Here is a 14,064-nt window from a genome sequence, read left to right as displayed (position 1 = left end):
TATTCTAGACACATACACCAAGTGCAACTAATTTTGCGTATTGGTCATCTGGCTATCGACTGAGCCCTGGAGCGTCTGCGCTTGTACCTCAGGAACAATGACAAGTTTGTCTTCTACAGGCAACCTCTCCGGGGGTTGGGCATCTTCCGCCGCATGTATGGCTTCCGTGTGCTCAATAACAGGCGCACTTGAAGGCTGATACGTTGTCTGGCTGGCAAGCTGGTTGGTTGCCTGATTTGTGCCTACATTTCCTTGTGGTATCGTGGTGCGCACCTGCGCTTCGCTTTTCTTTCGCGCATTCGCAATGAGTCGCTTGAAGTCATCGTCATGGCTCGTTGACCAGGCCGCCGCATCGAAGTCTTTGCGCATGACGGTATCTGTGACATCACCTGATAATTGCGCTTGGCCGCCTTGTGTACGTTCCCAGATATCCAGTTCTCGCAGCAATTCCCTTTTGGACTTTGGCGTTTTGGAGTCGCAGTTGGCATTCCATAAATTCATCCACTCTGTGTGACGTCGTTGCAGAAGGGGCCTCGGGCCCGTGTTCGGTATACCCAAATCTTTTAACTTCTTTCGGAGCACATTATCTTTCAATAAAGAATAGTTTATAATGGGCAGTCGTTCTGGTGTTTTATTTAGCGCGTCTTTTGGTCTCTGCGACGCTGGTTGTAACGAGCTATAATTCCGAGTCAGATGCAAACATGTAGACACTCTCCAGAAGACATATCTTACCCAAAATTCAACTGTTTCGGTGGCGCAGGCTCTCCAGTGCATGTATCCAAATGTCGAAATACCGCCTCATTCTTCATCCTCCGGCTGCAAATCGGGCACGCGACTAGTCCGTCCTCTTCAGTGGCAATTAGCATGCGACGCAACTTTGCCGATGATTTACACACCTGGAACATATTCCTCATCATTACTGTCCTCAATGACCTCAATCGCAACAGGATCTTCCTGAGAGCCCACTCCCCGAGTTTGCGATCGAGTCCTCACGCCCTCCGCAGCAGGTCCATCTACCGCCTCGACCTTTCTCTTTTTCGGTGCTGGCTCCTCCGAATCTGCCTCTTCAGTCGCACTCCCCCGCGCAGCAGCCTTTCTAGCCAGATCTATAACACTGGGTCTAGCATTCTGGAACGCCTCGACCAGTTCCTGAACAGCCCAGTTTCGCCGCAACTTCAATTCCTGATCAGAGCTGCGACACGCGGGGCATTTTCCTTCCGTGCTCAAACACCGCCGAATACAAAGCGAGCAGAAAGTATGGCTGCACGAGGTAATCACTGGGTTATCGAAGAAGTCCTTGCAAACCTGGCAGCGGAGGGCGGATTCGAGAGGCGCGACAAGTGACAGTGGCGTTGTAAGCCAATCGGTCGAGTCGGGGAGGTCGAAGGTTTGGTCCATAGGGTGGGTGGGTGCAGGCTGCGGCGACTATCGACGTATCATCGGATATACAGGTAGGTCTAGTGAGCAAAGGCGGGGTGAGAAAAGTTCCTGGGGCTGTAATAGACCGTGAATGGCAACTGGCGATCGTCAAGAGTAGTTATTGTGATGGCGTCGGAGACTGGCTGCGGTGCCAAGACCCGCTGACTGATACGCGTAAAGTGCTTCCAGAACGCGTCGACCATAATCTACTCCGCATCGCATGTTGCTTTGAACGACGCCGTTTTTCACACACGATTAAGGGACGGTTGTCATCATGGCTGTTGCTGATTATAAGAGGTATCTCGCTGAGAATGTTCTCAATGAGCGACGCACGGTGAGCCATGTCTAATGTGCTGCAAGCTGGATATCTACTAATAGCTTCGGCGCATACTACAGGTCACCTACCGGTCCTTAGGTCGAGCCCTTCGGGTTCATAGTACCCTGGCCAAGCAGTATGTCTTATACGAATAACACGAAGTTATGCATATGGATTATTCTGATTATTGTCGGAAAGGATGCTCTTTGATTTCCATCGCAACGAAAACAACAAGAAGCAAAACAGCGTCAATGCGACTTACATTATCACGGGGATTCAGAAAGCGCCCGAGACCCCTTCCACAACGAATGGCCTTCAGGACAGCTTCGATGGCATTCCCCAGAGCAGCCCGTACATCAGCAGTTCGATGCCAAATCAGGATGTCGCTAGGGATGAGATCGCCACGTCCTCGGTTGTGCTTGTACGAGAGGAAGACTTGGAGGGTACGTGGAATTGCTTCCATTGCGTTGCGCAAAGGGTGGGGTCTAATAACTGAGTGCGCAGATTCCAAGGCGACTTTCCAGTCAATCTCGTCGATATACGTCTACAGCCTTCAGCCAACAGTGCTTCAGGATCTCAACGTCTTGACAGATGTTGCGGGAGAGATGATCGCCAAGCATGCTCAGGAGGATCCCTTAGAATACGGCAAGACCTGGGGCATGATCCAGGGCAACAATGTCCGGGTAAGACGTGCGCTTGCATTTCCATGTTCCTCTGATACTAATGCGATTTGTGCTGCAGAGAAGAACCGGCGGCCGCCCTCCCGTACCAGCTCCCGCTCAGGCTCCGGCTCCTCCTAAGGCGACTATTCCAGCTAAGCGTCCTGTTAAGGAAGAAGAAATAACACAACCCAAGAAAGAACCTGAAGACAAGCCCCCGAAGACGGAGACAACGGCGAAACGCGAGGACCCTCCAGCGTCTAAGCCAACTGAGAAGACAGCTCCTCCAAAGCAAAAGGGCAGTATATTTAGCTCTTTTGCAAAAGCCAAGCCGAAGCAGAAGAAGGAAGAATCAGAGACGCCGGCTACTTCGGCTGCCGAATCGGTCAGTCCCACCACTTTACCTGAATCCTTTGTATTGAGTGACTGACAATCATGTAGGCCGAGCCCAGTGCTGCTGAAGATGGTGAGTACTTACTGTCTTTCTTGACGTTGTACACATACTGATATGTAGCAGTGGTTCTAGACGACGCATCAGATGGGGATGAGGAGCCCGAGGAGCTCTTCCGAGACTCAGGGAAGTCCGCATTCGCCGGTACACGTGAGTCGCGGAAAGAGCGTGAAGAGAGGCTCAGAAAGATGATGGAAGATGATGGTACGTTGCCTCCTTATTGTCGGTAACTCTTCTGACTGGTATCAGACGAAGACGAAGACGAAGAAATGCCCGATGCTGCACCGTCACCGGAAGAGTCTAAACCTATCGACGAGCCGCCGCCGAAACAGGCTGAACTCAAGGAAGAAGTTACGGTGAAGGGCGGTCGTCGCAGGGGCAGACGCCAAGTCATGAAGAAGAAGACAGTCAAGGACGATGAGGGTTATCTTGGTAAGATTATCACATGTTACTAGAGTAAGGCCATCACTGACTTATTCCTTGCGTAGTGACTGTTGAGGAACCAAGCTGGGAGTCATTCTCAGAGGACGAGCCAGCTCCACCTCCCAAGAAGAAGCCCGCTGTGAGTGCGCCAAAGGGCAAACCAGCAGCGAAACCGGGACAGGGTAGCATCATGTCCTTCTTCTCGAAGAAGTGAACAGCTCTTGGATAACCGGACGATTCCGAAACCGCGTCATTTTCGAGACTGTTCTCTGCTTCTGGGGCTCATATACCATATCCAGGGGTTGTGACCGATATACGCTGGTTGACTAGTGCGCCTAAGCACTCCCAAGAAGCCATTCCCATATGCAGTGCATTGAACCGGTCAAACCCGGGTATCTCCACCTCAACCCAGACTAGACTCACACCCAGTATACCCTTTGGTACGATGCAGTGGACTGCTTGTTACATGTCATCAATATCTGGTCTGCTATTTCTCCTTATCCCAATGCTTATATGTTCTTGCATACAGCGCTGCATCTATAGTATATAGCTTCACTGTTTTCACTCGACAGGCATAGCAATTTCCACCCAATCAATATGCCCAATCCATGTACTATTAGGGTAGAGCTTTGACTATACAAATATCGGTGACGCATATGCAGCGTTCTCTAGTGTGACTTCTTTCATGATAAACAATCTTCTTTAAAGTATTGATCGTCATGAGTGCGGCTGGCTCTGAAAGGTGAAGATAACTGCCATCAGCGTCTCCATCATTCAATCTATTGTACCAGGGAGACATAAATCCAGTTCTGCGCCAAAGTCAATGCTTCGAAGGGTAGTATGATAGCGTTCATGTTATGTTTAAGCGAATACCGTCCTGAAATGTGATCGACAAGCTAATGCCAACATTTAATATAAAAAGGGTGTCAGGCGACTACCGGAAAGACCCTTGAGCCATCGGCTGATCAAGACACTTGATCGAGCGGAGAATTTTATTACTAGACATGACAAGACTAGTAGATGTACAACGCAGATAGCACTGGATGCGAGTTATAACATGCAATGAGTTGCTTAACTGCCATGCACTATGTGCAATCCGGAAGGTTCAATGGCATCCTGCAGGGCAAGAGTGAGTGGTATGATGGGTGGAAAGACTGGTGGGAATCCGGGGGATCAGCGAGGAAATCGGCTGTTTGCGATCTTCTTCCCCGCATTCCCCTGCCTTCCCCTGTCATTCCCCAACCCGCCCACTTTAAAACATGCCATTGTTCCCCCTAATTCTTTTTCAAGGATCAATGGCACACTGGTTCAACCTTCCGGCCTCATAAGTTAAACTCATCATCAGCGACAACCGCTAACCAGCCGTCAAGATGCGCTCGTTGTCGCTGGCCGTCACCCTCGCCGCCGGCTTGGGTGCAAGGGGAGCTGCAGCTCGCGATGAGCCTTCCATTCTGCGTCGGGCTTGTCCAGACTATACCTCTTATGCTTCTACTGGACAGTAAGGGATTCTTCCCTTGACATCTTCTCTGTATCAGCCTGCTCATTCTCTTCGTCATTTCCAGTGCCCCATACAGCGGTGGTCCTCTGAATCTGCCCTACCAAAGACCCGCAACAGAATGTCGGACCTTTGTCTCGAATGCAGTAGAGCAGGTCATCGACGATGTGACCTCGCGCATGGTAGACAAGGACATGGCTCAGCTGTTTCGCAATGCCTTTCCAAACACACTGGACACAACCATTCGCTGGCATGTCAATAGCACATCCACTACTTCCTCCTCTCGAAAGATGAGGCGAGATAGTTCGCAATGGCAAGGAGCTCAGACGTTCGTCGTGACCGGAGACATCAACGCAGAGTGGCTGCGTGACTCGACAAATCAGTTGACGGGCTATCAAACACTGGCAAAGAAGGATCCGGCTCTCTACAGTCTCATCCTCGGAGCCATTCATACGCAGGCTGAGTTCGTTATTCAATCGGCCTACTGCAACGCGTTCCAGCCCCCTCCACCTAGTGGAATCCAAGCAACAAGCAACGGCCAACAGGATACTGTGCATCCAGCGTATGAGCCCTCTGTTGTCTACGAATGCAAATACGAGCTCGACTCCTTGGCCAACTTCCTCGCTCTGGGCAACGAATTCTACGAAAACACCGGATCCACCGAATTCCTCACCAGCCGGTGGTACCTCGCCTTGGACACACTCATAAACACCACCGACGCCCAGTCCCAGCCAACCTTCAACAGTGACCATCAGTATGTCCAGAACCAGTACACCTTCCAGCGCCAGACAACTCTCGGCACGGAAACCCTCAACCTGGCCGGGATTGGGAACCCGCTCAACGGAGGCACCGGACTCATCCGCAGCGCATTCCGTCCCAGCGATGACGCCACTATCCTGGGCTACTTCATCCCAGCCAATGCCATGATGTCCGTACAATTGAAGAAGACCGCGGATCTGATCCGCGCAGCTGGCGGTGACTCAACCCTCGCATCCAATCTCCAAACCCGCGGAGAGAACCTCGAGCAAGCCGTCCGCCAACACGGCATTTTCAACCACCCAACGTACGGCGATGTCTACGCTTTCGAAGTAGACGGATACGGCTCGCGCATCTTCATGGACGACGCGAACATTCCATCCCTCCTAGCTCTACCCTACTTAGGCTTCGTCGATAAGTCCGATCAAGTCTACCAAAACACCCGCAAGATGATCCTCGACCCTAACGGAAACCCATACTACCTCACTGGATCGGACTTTCACGGCATCGGTGGACCTCACAGTAAGCGATGCCCGAACCTTAGCTCTTTGAAACCAAAACAGCTAACACAGACGCTTTAGTTGGTCTCGAAAACGCCTGGCCAATGTCCCTCCTCGTGCAGGCACTAACAACCGACAACGTCACGGAGATCACCGACTCCCTTAACCTAGTCCGCAACTCTAGTCTCCTGGGTTTAGTCCACGAGTCCATCGATGTCAACAACATCAAATCATATACGAGACCGTGGTTCGCGTGGGCGAACTCTGTCTTTTCTCAGACTATATTGAAGGTCGCGGCTGAACAACCAGAAGTCCTATTCGGAGATGGAGCGGAGCCGTATGTCATTTCTTAGATGCTTGCTACTCCGTCACTTTGATTAGCATTGCGTGTGCATAGTGCGATGTGCTATAATATACCCGGCCTGTTTATCTATGGGCTCCTTGAGCTATCAAATATCAATATCAATATCTAAGTGAACATGAACATCATGTTGAACTTAAAAAGACTTCATTCCATACAATGCATACTATACTAAGTACTATGGATATATACGCTCCATACAACCCCCACCAACCAATCATACAATATGACCCTCTAGAATACTACGTATTATCTACACCAACACCCTCCTCAACCCCTCCGTCCCCCCAAGCACTCTCCTCCCCGTAACCGGACACCTCCCCTTCCCACTCTCCCACTTCCCACGTCTACTCCTCGACTTCTTAATCTCCTCCTCATCACCATCACCACCACCCTGCTTCCCCTCCTCACCCCCCTCCAAATCATCATCAGCCCACGCCGCGCCCGCACCCTCCCCATTCATGAAATCCAACTGTCGCTGATGCTCCCCATTCAACCAATGGAATATACACACATAACAGTAAACATACCCCGTCTGACACGCCGTAGGGTTTGTAAGCGCATTCAAACAGATCGGGCACGCGGACGCGACATCCGAGTCTGGTGGGGGGAGTGGCACGGTGAAGATGGGTAGGTATGAGGTTGCGGAGATGGGTGGTTGGATGCGTGTGCGTGCTGGTGGGGTTGATTTGAGTGCTGATTTGAGGGTTGGGGATGATGGTTGCTGCTGCTGTTGTTTCTCGGCGGCGGCAGCGGCTGCTTTACGCTTCTCCGAGGGAGGCGTCATTCCTGCTGCGACGGGGGCAGGGAGGTCCAGGACTTCGGTTGCTTTGCGGGCGAGTTGCCGCGAGAAGTCACTTGCGTGCCACCATTCGAGGAACTTGAGGGCGAAGATTGACGCCGGGAGGAAGTAGCGGAGGGAGGTGAGGAGTTGGGGGTAGAGGTTCTGCGGGCTGAGGAGGCCCAGGAGGCCGGAGCCGGGGCGAGTGCGGGCGCCTGCGCCGCCGGGACCACCTGGGGGAGTGGGTTTAGGGTCGAGGATGGAGGCGATGGCGCGGTGGTCTGCGGAGCTGAGACGGCGGATGCGGGTGCCGATGAGCCAGAGGAAGGGAGAGGAGTATTTGGTGTTGTCGAAGAGGTAGGCAAGGTTGAAGGCGAGGATGGAGAAGTAGTAAGCGGCGTTGACGGAGGGGTAGATGTTGCGGAGGAACCACTTGTAGTAGTGGAGGAGACGTTGGCGGATTGTTGGGTTTGGAGGGAGGTCGTCGCCTGGGTTGTATCTGGGGCCGCCGCTCATGATTAGGGATGCTTGTGGTGCGGCGTGGATGTCGTAGCCTTCGTCGAGCTTGCGCTTTAGGTAGGGGATTCCGACGAGGACGAGGAGGTTCTTCCAGACCTCGGAGGTGCGGAGCTTGAGGGCTTCGCGGACGGGGCCTGGGGCGCCGAGTTGGGCGCGAGGGATCTCGCCATTCTTGGTGAGGAGGACTCGTTCGCGTTTGAGCGAGTAGAAGTTCTCTGTGAACGAGCCGCCGAAGGTGCGGAGATAGTAGCGTTCGACGACGAGGGAGAGGAGCGCGTAGATCTCGTCGTAGGAGTTGAGGATTCGGAGGAGGTATCGTGGATGGCGATGAGTCGCGACGGCGAGGATGTATCGGATTGAAGGGGGGAGAAGGTCAGAGAGCTGTTGTTCGGCGAGCAGCTCTGCGAAGGGATCAGGGTTAGTCGAGTGGTCGTTGAGATGGTTTGGGGTGTGCGATAAGGCACGTACCGAATAGCGATGGCTTCAGCTCATCGAATTCTTGCTGCAGACTGGGCAGGTATTCCATGATGGCAGCTGAACGCCAGTCATTGGCCCCTAGGTGGAAGAAGCAGTTGGGATGGGGTGACTGGGTGGAGGATGGAGAGAATGCGGAGGTGCAGCTGCTGCTGCGGTGAATGCCAATCCGATGGCGGCGAGTTGAGCCGAGGCTTATCGGCACCCGTCAGCCAGGTCCGGATCCACCGTCACATTCACATCCAGCTACTGCTACTTTACCGCACAACAAGAAGGAATTGAGATTGTGTTATTTACTAGTACAGTGTCTACTATTTACAATGACTTAGTGGGGCATCATTTCAGCATCTTCATCTGGCATGCGTTCCAGAATCGGACCAGATTGCTCGTCGATCCTTCCGCGGCCTTTTGCACAATATCTGGGTCGGCAAGCAAAAGGCAGCGCTTGATATCTACCAGAAGCTCTCCCTCGAGGGGTATCGGGTTTTCCTCTCTCCTCATCATCGGAATCCATGTTGATACGCAGTCCCGGGCACGGAGTTCATCTCCCAGATCAGCATGCAACCGGAACAACATCTTGTAGTCAGCAGCGGTGCGCAGACTTCCATTGAGGGGACCCTTGCGCCACAACTTCCAAAAGCCATTGTAGTCGCCGTGCTGGAAGAGCGATAGCATAAGGCTGCGGGCTTGCTCGGGTTCAAAGGGTAGGTCAAGAGTATCGATCAGGCGAGACACTCGAAAAAGAGCGCTATTATTTCCAGTCTGCGCATCATTTGCTCCGTCTGGTACAGTGGTGGACAGGGAACTGGCAACGGCTCGATAGATCATGTCGAACACTCTCATATTGACGATATTGGTGGCGCGCAGAGATAGATGTTCAAGCACAAGAAGAGCTAATTCCTGGTCCGCTTCCGGAACGTGCCCTGCAACGTCAGGGCTAGTCCCTGCTAGTCGGGGAGATAACAAGGCTGAAACAACTGAAAATGCTAGATCATCAGATACTGAACAACCAGCGCATGTACATTCTGTGAACGCTGAATATAAACCCCGCTTTGTATACCCCGGGTGCTGTCTGGAAATCGCGTTGCAAAATAGGACAAGACGGGCTATTGCTCTCTCTGCCGCCGTGCTGATTGATAGCAGATCATGGAATAGGCGCATAAATAGTGTAGAGTCCTTATCTTCCGGGCCCTCTCCGAGTTCGATCCTGGCCTGAACGTCGGATAGTTTTGAGAGGTGGTCAAATAGTGCGTCCATTGAGCGGGTTGTATTTCCATGGTCGCTATGGTCATGGTCTCGAAGTAAAGACGAAGGCTGGGAATCCAAAGTTACTTCCGTATCTTCTGCATGGATTGCTGCACGGTCGAAGTCTTGGCTAGCGGGACGCCGGTTGGTGTGAAGCAGCCTCTTCTGTCCGAACAAAGGGCTAGTGGGAAACCTGGAGGCATGGCCGAACTCACGGTCAGATGGTGATACGTTTATCGAATTGGAAGCACGAACCTCTTCGGAAGGTGCGGCTGAATTAACCTGGGAAATCCTTTGTTTCTCTCTTTCGGATCGGTCCAGCGCCTTCTGCCAAAGGCTCTCGAGATCGACGTCGGCTCTCTTCTCTTCCGTAAACATCTGCACAACAACCCTAGTGCCAGTGGCAGTGTGGCCAAACCCTTCAAAACTATAATTCTCATCCTTTTTGACTGGTGTTTCCTCTACCACACCGGCATTGACACAGATCCAGCCTGTCGTGATCCCATCGTCCTTTTCGTCAAACATAGTACCAGACCTGCTGGCGAGCCTAGCACGCCGAGCTTTTCTCCGGAGCTTGATCTTCAATTCATTCCGACCCAGGAGTCCATCAGCGTAAGGAGACAGCTTATAGGTACTTCTCAACCAGCGGCAAAGGCGATCTGCGGACACATTCAAGTGCTTGACACTGCGAGCAGTTCCAATTATCATAATCACGTTGGCACCAAGAGCTGGCGGAGTTTCCAATCCGCGCAAATCAATCAACTTCAATTCATCGAGACCAATGTCCTTGAACACGTAGTCGAGGAGTGCAGGGAGAATAGCTGGAGGGTTCTCTGGCAATTCGGGAATCTGATCTCGCGAAGTTGTCTGCCTTGATTCGGGCACAGGTGCTTCTTCCTGTAGATACCATGGGATGTGAGGGGTGCTCTCCGACGCGGAGTTCGCTGTCGGTTCTTCTTTCAAGTCAGATGCCGGTGGCACTGCAGAGGACGAGGATGAAGGCTGCTCAGAACGGAGGCAAGATACTGAAGCAAAGGCTCGATTTACTGGGTGAATGGTCGACCGGTATAACGCGGCGCGAGAGACGGGAGGAGGCGCGCGAAGTGCTGTCCTGGAGGACCAGGCAGCTCTCAACAATGCCCTATTCATGATGGTCAATATTGCAGCAGTAGTGGTACCAAACGAGAGCTCGACAGCTTTCTTCGCAGTGGCGACAAGCAGCGCAATTGGGGAAGCTGCTAAGAGGCAAACAAGACAAACGGTGACTAAGGATGGAGTCAGCAAGCAAACAGAGCAAACAAAAAGTTCTCGCGGCGGGGCAAATATTGATCCTCATGACAAATCTAAATTTCGCTTCATCATTCAGCGAGCAGGAGTCGCCGGCTCTTCTATCTTCCCTATTTTTACCCTCTTGTTTATCTGGTGTCAGGCCTCATCCCTGCTTCCAACATGTCGATGGACCTGGATGCGCCGGTGCCTTTCGAGGCCCCGCAGGAGCAGATCGCTGCGACGTGAGTTACCCCGCAAATCGAAAGAAAAATTTCCCTGTAAACATACATGAGGGCAATATTGTTCGGGGACCTTAACTAACCACATCGCTTGTTAGTATCCTTTGTTGCAACTGTGGCGCGCCTATCGATGGAACAACATCCGCTGGTGCCCTTTGTCAGGACTGTGTGAAGTTGACGGTTGATATCTCCCAAGGCATTCAGAGAGAGGCAGTTCTTCACTGCTGCAAGGACTGCGAGCGGTGGCTCCAGCCCCCCACCAGCTGGGTTAGTGCTGCGCTCGAATCGAAGGAACTTCTCGCACACTGCTTGCGCAAGCTCCGCGGCTTGTCCAAGGTCCGCATTATCGATGCCAGCTTCATCTGGACCGAACCCCACTCGAAACGTATCAAGGTCAAGATCACCATCCAGCAGGAGGCATTTCAGGGCACTATTGTGCAGCAGACTTTCGAGGTTGAATACGTTGTCGCCTCGCTACAATGCCCTGACTGCAAGAAGTCGTTCACTGTCAACACTTGGAACTCCAGCATTCAGCTGCGCCAGAAGGTGCCTCACAAGCGAACCTTCTTGTACCTTGAGCAGATCATCCTCAAGCACAACGCTCACCGCGATACAATCAACATCAAGGAGGCTAAGGACGGTTTGGACTTCTACTTTGCGCAGAGGAACCATGCGGAGAAGATGGTCGAGTTCCTTTCCTCCGTCGTCCCCACCAAGGTCAAGAAGTCGCAGGAGCTGATCTCCATGGATATCCACACCTCCACGAAGTCCTACAAGTTCACCTTCTCGATCGAGTTGATCCCTATCTGCAAGGATGATTTGGTTGCGTTGCCCATTAAGCTTGCCAGATCGCTGGGCAACATCTCGCCCCTGGCCCTCTGCTACCGCGTTGGTACCTCTGTCAACCTTCTCGACCCTAACACCCTCCAGACCGCCGATGTCCCGACAAACACCTACTGGAGATCGCCCTTCAGGAGTCTTGCCGATGTGACGGAGCTGACCGAGTTTATCATTATGGACATTGAACTGGTTGGACGGTCGAATGGACGGTACTACCTGGCCGAGGCAACCGTTGCCCGTGCCTCGGATCTTGGCTCGAACGATCAAACCTATTTCACCCGCACTCACCTGGGTGGTGTCCTCCACGTCGGTGACTCCGTCCTCGGTTACCACTTGACTGGAACCAACTTCAACGACCCCAACTTTGAGGCGATTGAGGCTAGTGGCCAGTACAGCTCCGCTATTCCCGATGTTGTTCTCGTGAAGAAATTCTACGCCCGCAAGAAGAAGAATAAGAACCGTAACTGGCGTCTTAAGCGTATGGCTCTTGAGTACGAGGAGGAGGCGGCGCAGCAAGCGGCTGGCAACCTCAACCGTAAGCAGGAAGCCGAGCGTAACCGCCTTGAAGAGGACTTCGAGATGTTCTTGCGCGATGTCGAAGAAGATCAGGAACTGCGTGGCACTCTTGATCTGTACAAGGCACGGAGAAGTGCCCCTGTGGAGCAGGGTGGCATGGATATGGACGAGGATAGCGATGACGAGGAGGTGCCCAAGATCAACATGGATGAGCTGCTTGATGACTTTGACGAGTTGAACATGGACGATGACCATTAAGTTCCACGGGACTTTCTTAATCACGACTGCACATAGGGGTTTCTGGCGTTTTCATGGCTATTCTGATATCGTTATGGTTAACAATATCCGGTCTGATACATAAAAAGTTATCATAGATGAAGTGAATGATTAGACATTGATTAGGATTGGTGAAGTCTGACTTGTATTCCTCATCCAAAGTAGAGCTTCACGTCCGACATGATCATCGTGAATATAGTAGCTGGCAGTAACTGCAGGTATTGAATAGACAATGATTCCGATGCTCTATATAAATCCAGATTCTGCAGGCCTCGTCTTCTGTCTTCCACACAACTCGATCATATCCTAGATCTACACTCCACTCGCGAACCCTATCACACTAATCAAAGGGAGAACCAATCCCACTCAAGAGATCATATAGGCTTTCATCCCACAAGTCAGTTCATTACTACACAATGCCCTAATCGCTTGGTTCCAAGAGAAGGTTCAGAGATGGCATGATGCAATAAGCCTAGGTAGAAGAAACACCGAAAGATGAGAAAATCTGGTTCTTTTCAGTCGGCTTGTACATGGAGTACAATTAAAGCACTGTTCGTCCGTCTTAGAGCCCTATGGGCATGAATAAGAATGAGTCCGAACACCACGAATTTGGTGGCTAAAGCAAGATCAGCCAGCGGGCTGAGCGGTTTTGCCCAGAGGATGGAACTGAGCAAGATGCTTGATTATGGAGACTCTCAGTAGAGCTGAACGAGAAAACACTTCTACAGCACATGACACAAGAGTGGACGAAGAGGTAGGTCCCTTCGTCGTCATCCAACTAGTACTGCAAAGGAGTAATACTCTGCCAACCATCGAAATCGAAGCCGGGGGGGCGATTAGGTTTCGCTACACAGGCGACTTGCATCTTTCAAGACGAAAACTATCAAAACAACACAACAGCAGCAATGATATGGATACGCGAATATGCATACCTTATCATTATACACAGGGAGATATCTTTTTATACATACGATATTTATAAAGAGCCAGGATATAGGCAGAAACCACTGTTCAAGACGTTGATGTCTTCTTCTCGATATGCACTGCATGCAAAACAGAAACCACTCCCTTAAGCAAGCCGACTTTTTGGCCCATTGCCTCATGGACATCAGTACTACACTAGTGCGGCATTGGTATCACAGCAGCAACAAGCTATGTACTATAGCGCCGAAGCACTGGGTTCCGAGTCACAATTATATAGATACATCCGAGGCGATGACTATGGTATGCTAGGTAGGGCATACACTATCTTGAAGCTAATAGAATGGAATACTCCTTCATCTTTTCGGCCTCAAAGTCCTCTTTGTCATGGCCTGGTGGGTGGGGTTTTTCTTTATCGTACCATTGTCAAGAAAGTCATTATCAGGAGTGTCACTGGCCAGTGGGTGGCTGCAGGCTCTTCAGGCTTTTACTAACCGCGACTCCGTTCTATAACGATACCCAATATCTACGAGTTCTAGGATGTCTCCGGAGCCGCTGATTTTTAGTTGTGTGCCGACGGTGTTCTAGACTGTCAGCGAGAAAT

General features: G+C 51.6%; 5 protein-coding genes across 5 annotated transcripts; 3 read left to right on the top strand and 2 right to left on the bottom strand.

Annotated features, from left to right (window-relative positions):
* Window positions 1-27: 27 nt before the first annotated feature.
* Window positions 28-1,398, bottom strand: rad18 (E3 ubiquitin-protein ligase RAD18; the record flags this gene model as incomplete). Its single annotated transcript, XM_025702623.1, has 3 exons — window positions 28-676; window positions 733-847; window positions 897-1,398. 3 exons carry the CDS (start codon window positions 1,396-1,398, stop codon window positions 28-30), a joined length of 1,266 nt encoding a protein of 421 aa, XP_025567099.1.
* A 247-nt stretch (window positions 1,399-1,645) lies between these two features.
* On the top strand, window positions 1,646-3,926 carry BO88DRAFT_400941 (uncharacterized protein). The gene is made up of 9 exons (XM_025705717.1): window positions 1,646-1,753; window positions 1,816-1,871; window positions 1,934-2,178; window positions 2,240-2,418; window positions 2,477-2,779; window positions 2,836-2,860; window positions 2,912-3,049; window positions 3,095-3,277; window positions 3,334-3,926. Exons 1-9 carry the CDS (start codon window positions 1,694-1,696, stop codon window positions 3,480-3,482), a joined length of 1,338 nt encoding a protein of 445 aa, XP_025567098.1. The 5' UTR covers window positions 1,646-1,693; the 3' UTR covers window positions 3,483-3,926.
* Window positions 3,927-4,336: 410 nt separating this feature from the next.
* Window positions 4,337-6,503, top strand: BO88DRAFT_356682 (glycoside hydrolase family 125 protein). Its single transcript, XM_025703738.1, has 3 exons — window positions 4,337-4,766; window positions 4,831-6,041; window positions 6,101-6,503. The coding sequence occupies exons 1-3, from the start codon at window positions 4,639-4,641 to the stop codon at window positions 6,370-6,372; spliced, it is 1,611 nt and encodes a 536-aa protein (XP_025567097.1). The 5' UTR covers window positions 4,337-4,638; the 3' UTR covers window positions 6,373-6,503.
* A 130-nt stretch (window positions 6,504-6,633) lies between these two features.
* On the bottom strand, window positions 6,634-10,598 carry BO88DRAFT_379593 (pex2/pex10/pex12 family protein; the record flags this gene model as incomplete). The annotated part of the gene is made up of 3 exons (XM_025704492.1): window positions 8,533-10,598; window positions 8,149-8,266; window positions 6,634-8,081 (listed from the first exon to the last, which is right to left on the bottom strand). The coding sequence occupies exons 1-3, from the start codon at window positions 10,546-10,548 to the stop codon at window positions 6,634-6,636; spliced, it is 3,582 nt and encodes a 1,193-aa protein (XP_025567096.1). The 5' UTR covers window positions 10,549-10,598.
* A 160-nt stretch (window positions 10,599-10,758) lies between these two features.
* On the top strand, window positions 10,759-12,773 carry BO88DRAFT_400939 (ribosome-binding protein NMD3). Its single transcript, XM_025705716.1, has 2 exons — window positions 10,759-10,910; window positions 11,006-12,773. The coding sequence occupies exons 1-2, from the start codon at window positions 10,849-10,851 to the stop codon at window positions 12,519-12,521; spliced, it is 1,578 nt and encodes a 525-aa protein (XP_025567095.1). The 5' UTR covers window positions 10,759-10,848; the 3' UTR covers window positions 12,522-12,773.
* The last annotated feature ends 1,291 nt before the right edge of the window (window positions 12,774-14,064 follow it).

The sequence above is a fragment of the Aspergillus vadensis genome (genome assembly GCF_003184925.1).
Source record: "Aspergillus vadensis CBS 113365 unplaced genomic scaffold BO88scaffold_2, whole genome shotgun sequence".
Classification (NCBI taxonomy): Eukaryota; Fungi; Ascomycota; class Eurotiomycetes; order Eurotiales; family Aspergillaceae; genus Aspergillus; species Aspergillus vadensis.
The sequence above is the reverse complement of the archived record's forward strand: the minus strand, read 5'-3'. Positions and strand labels throughout refer to the sequence as shown.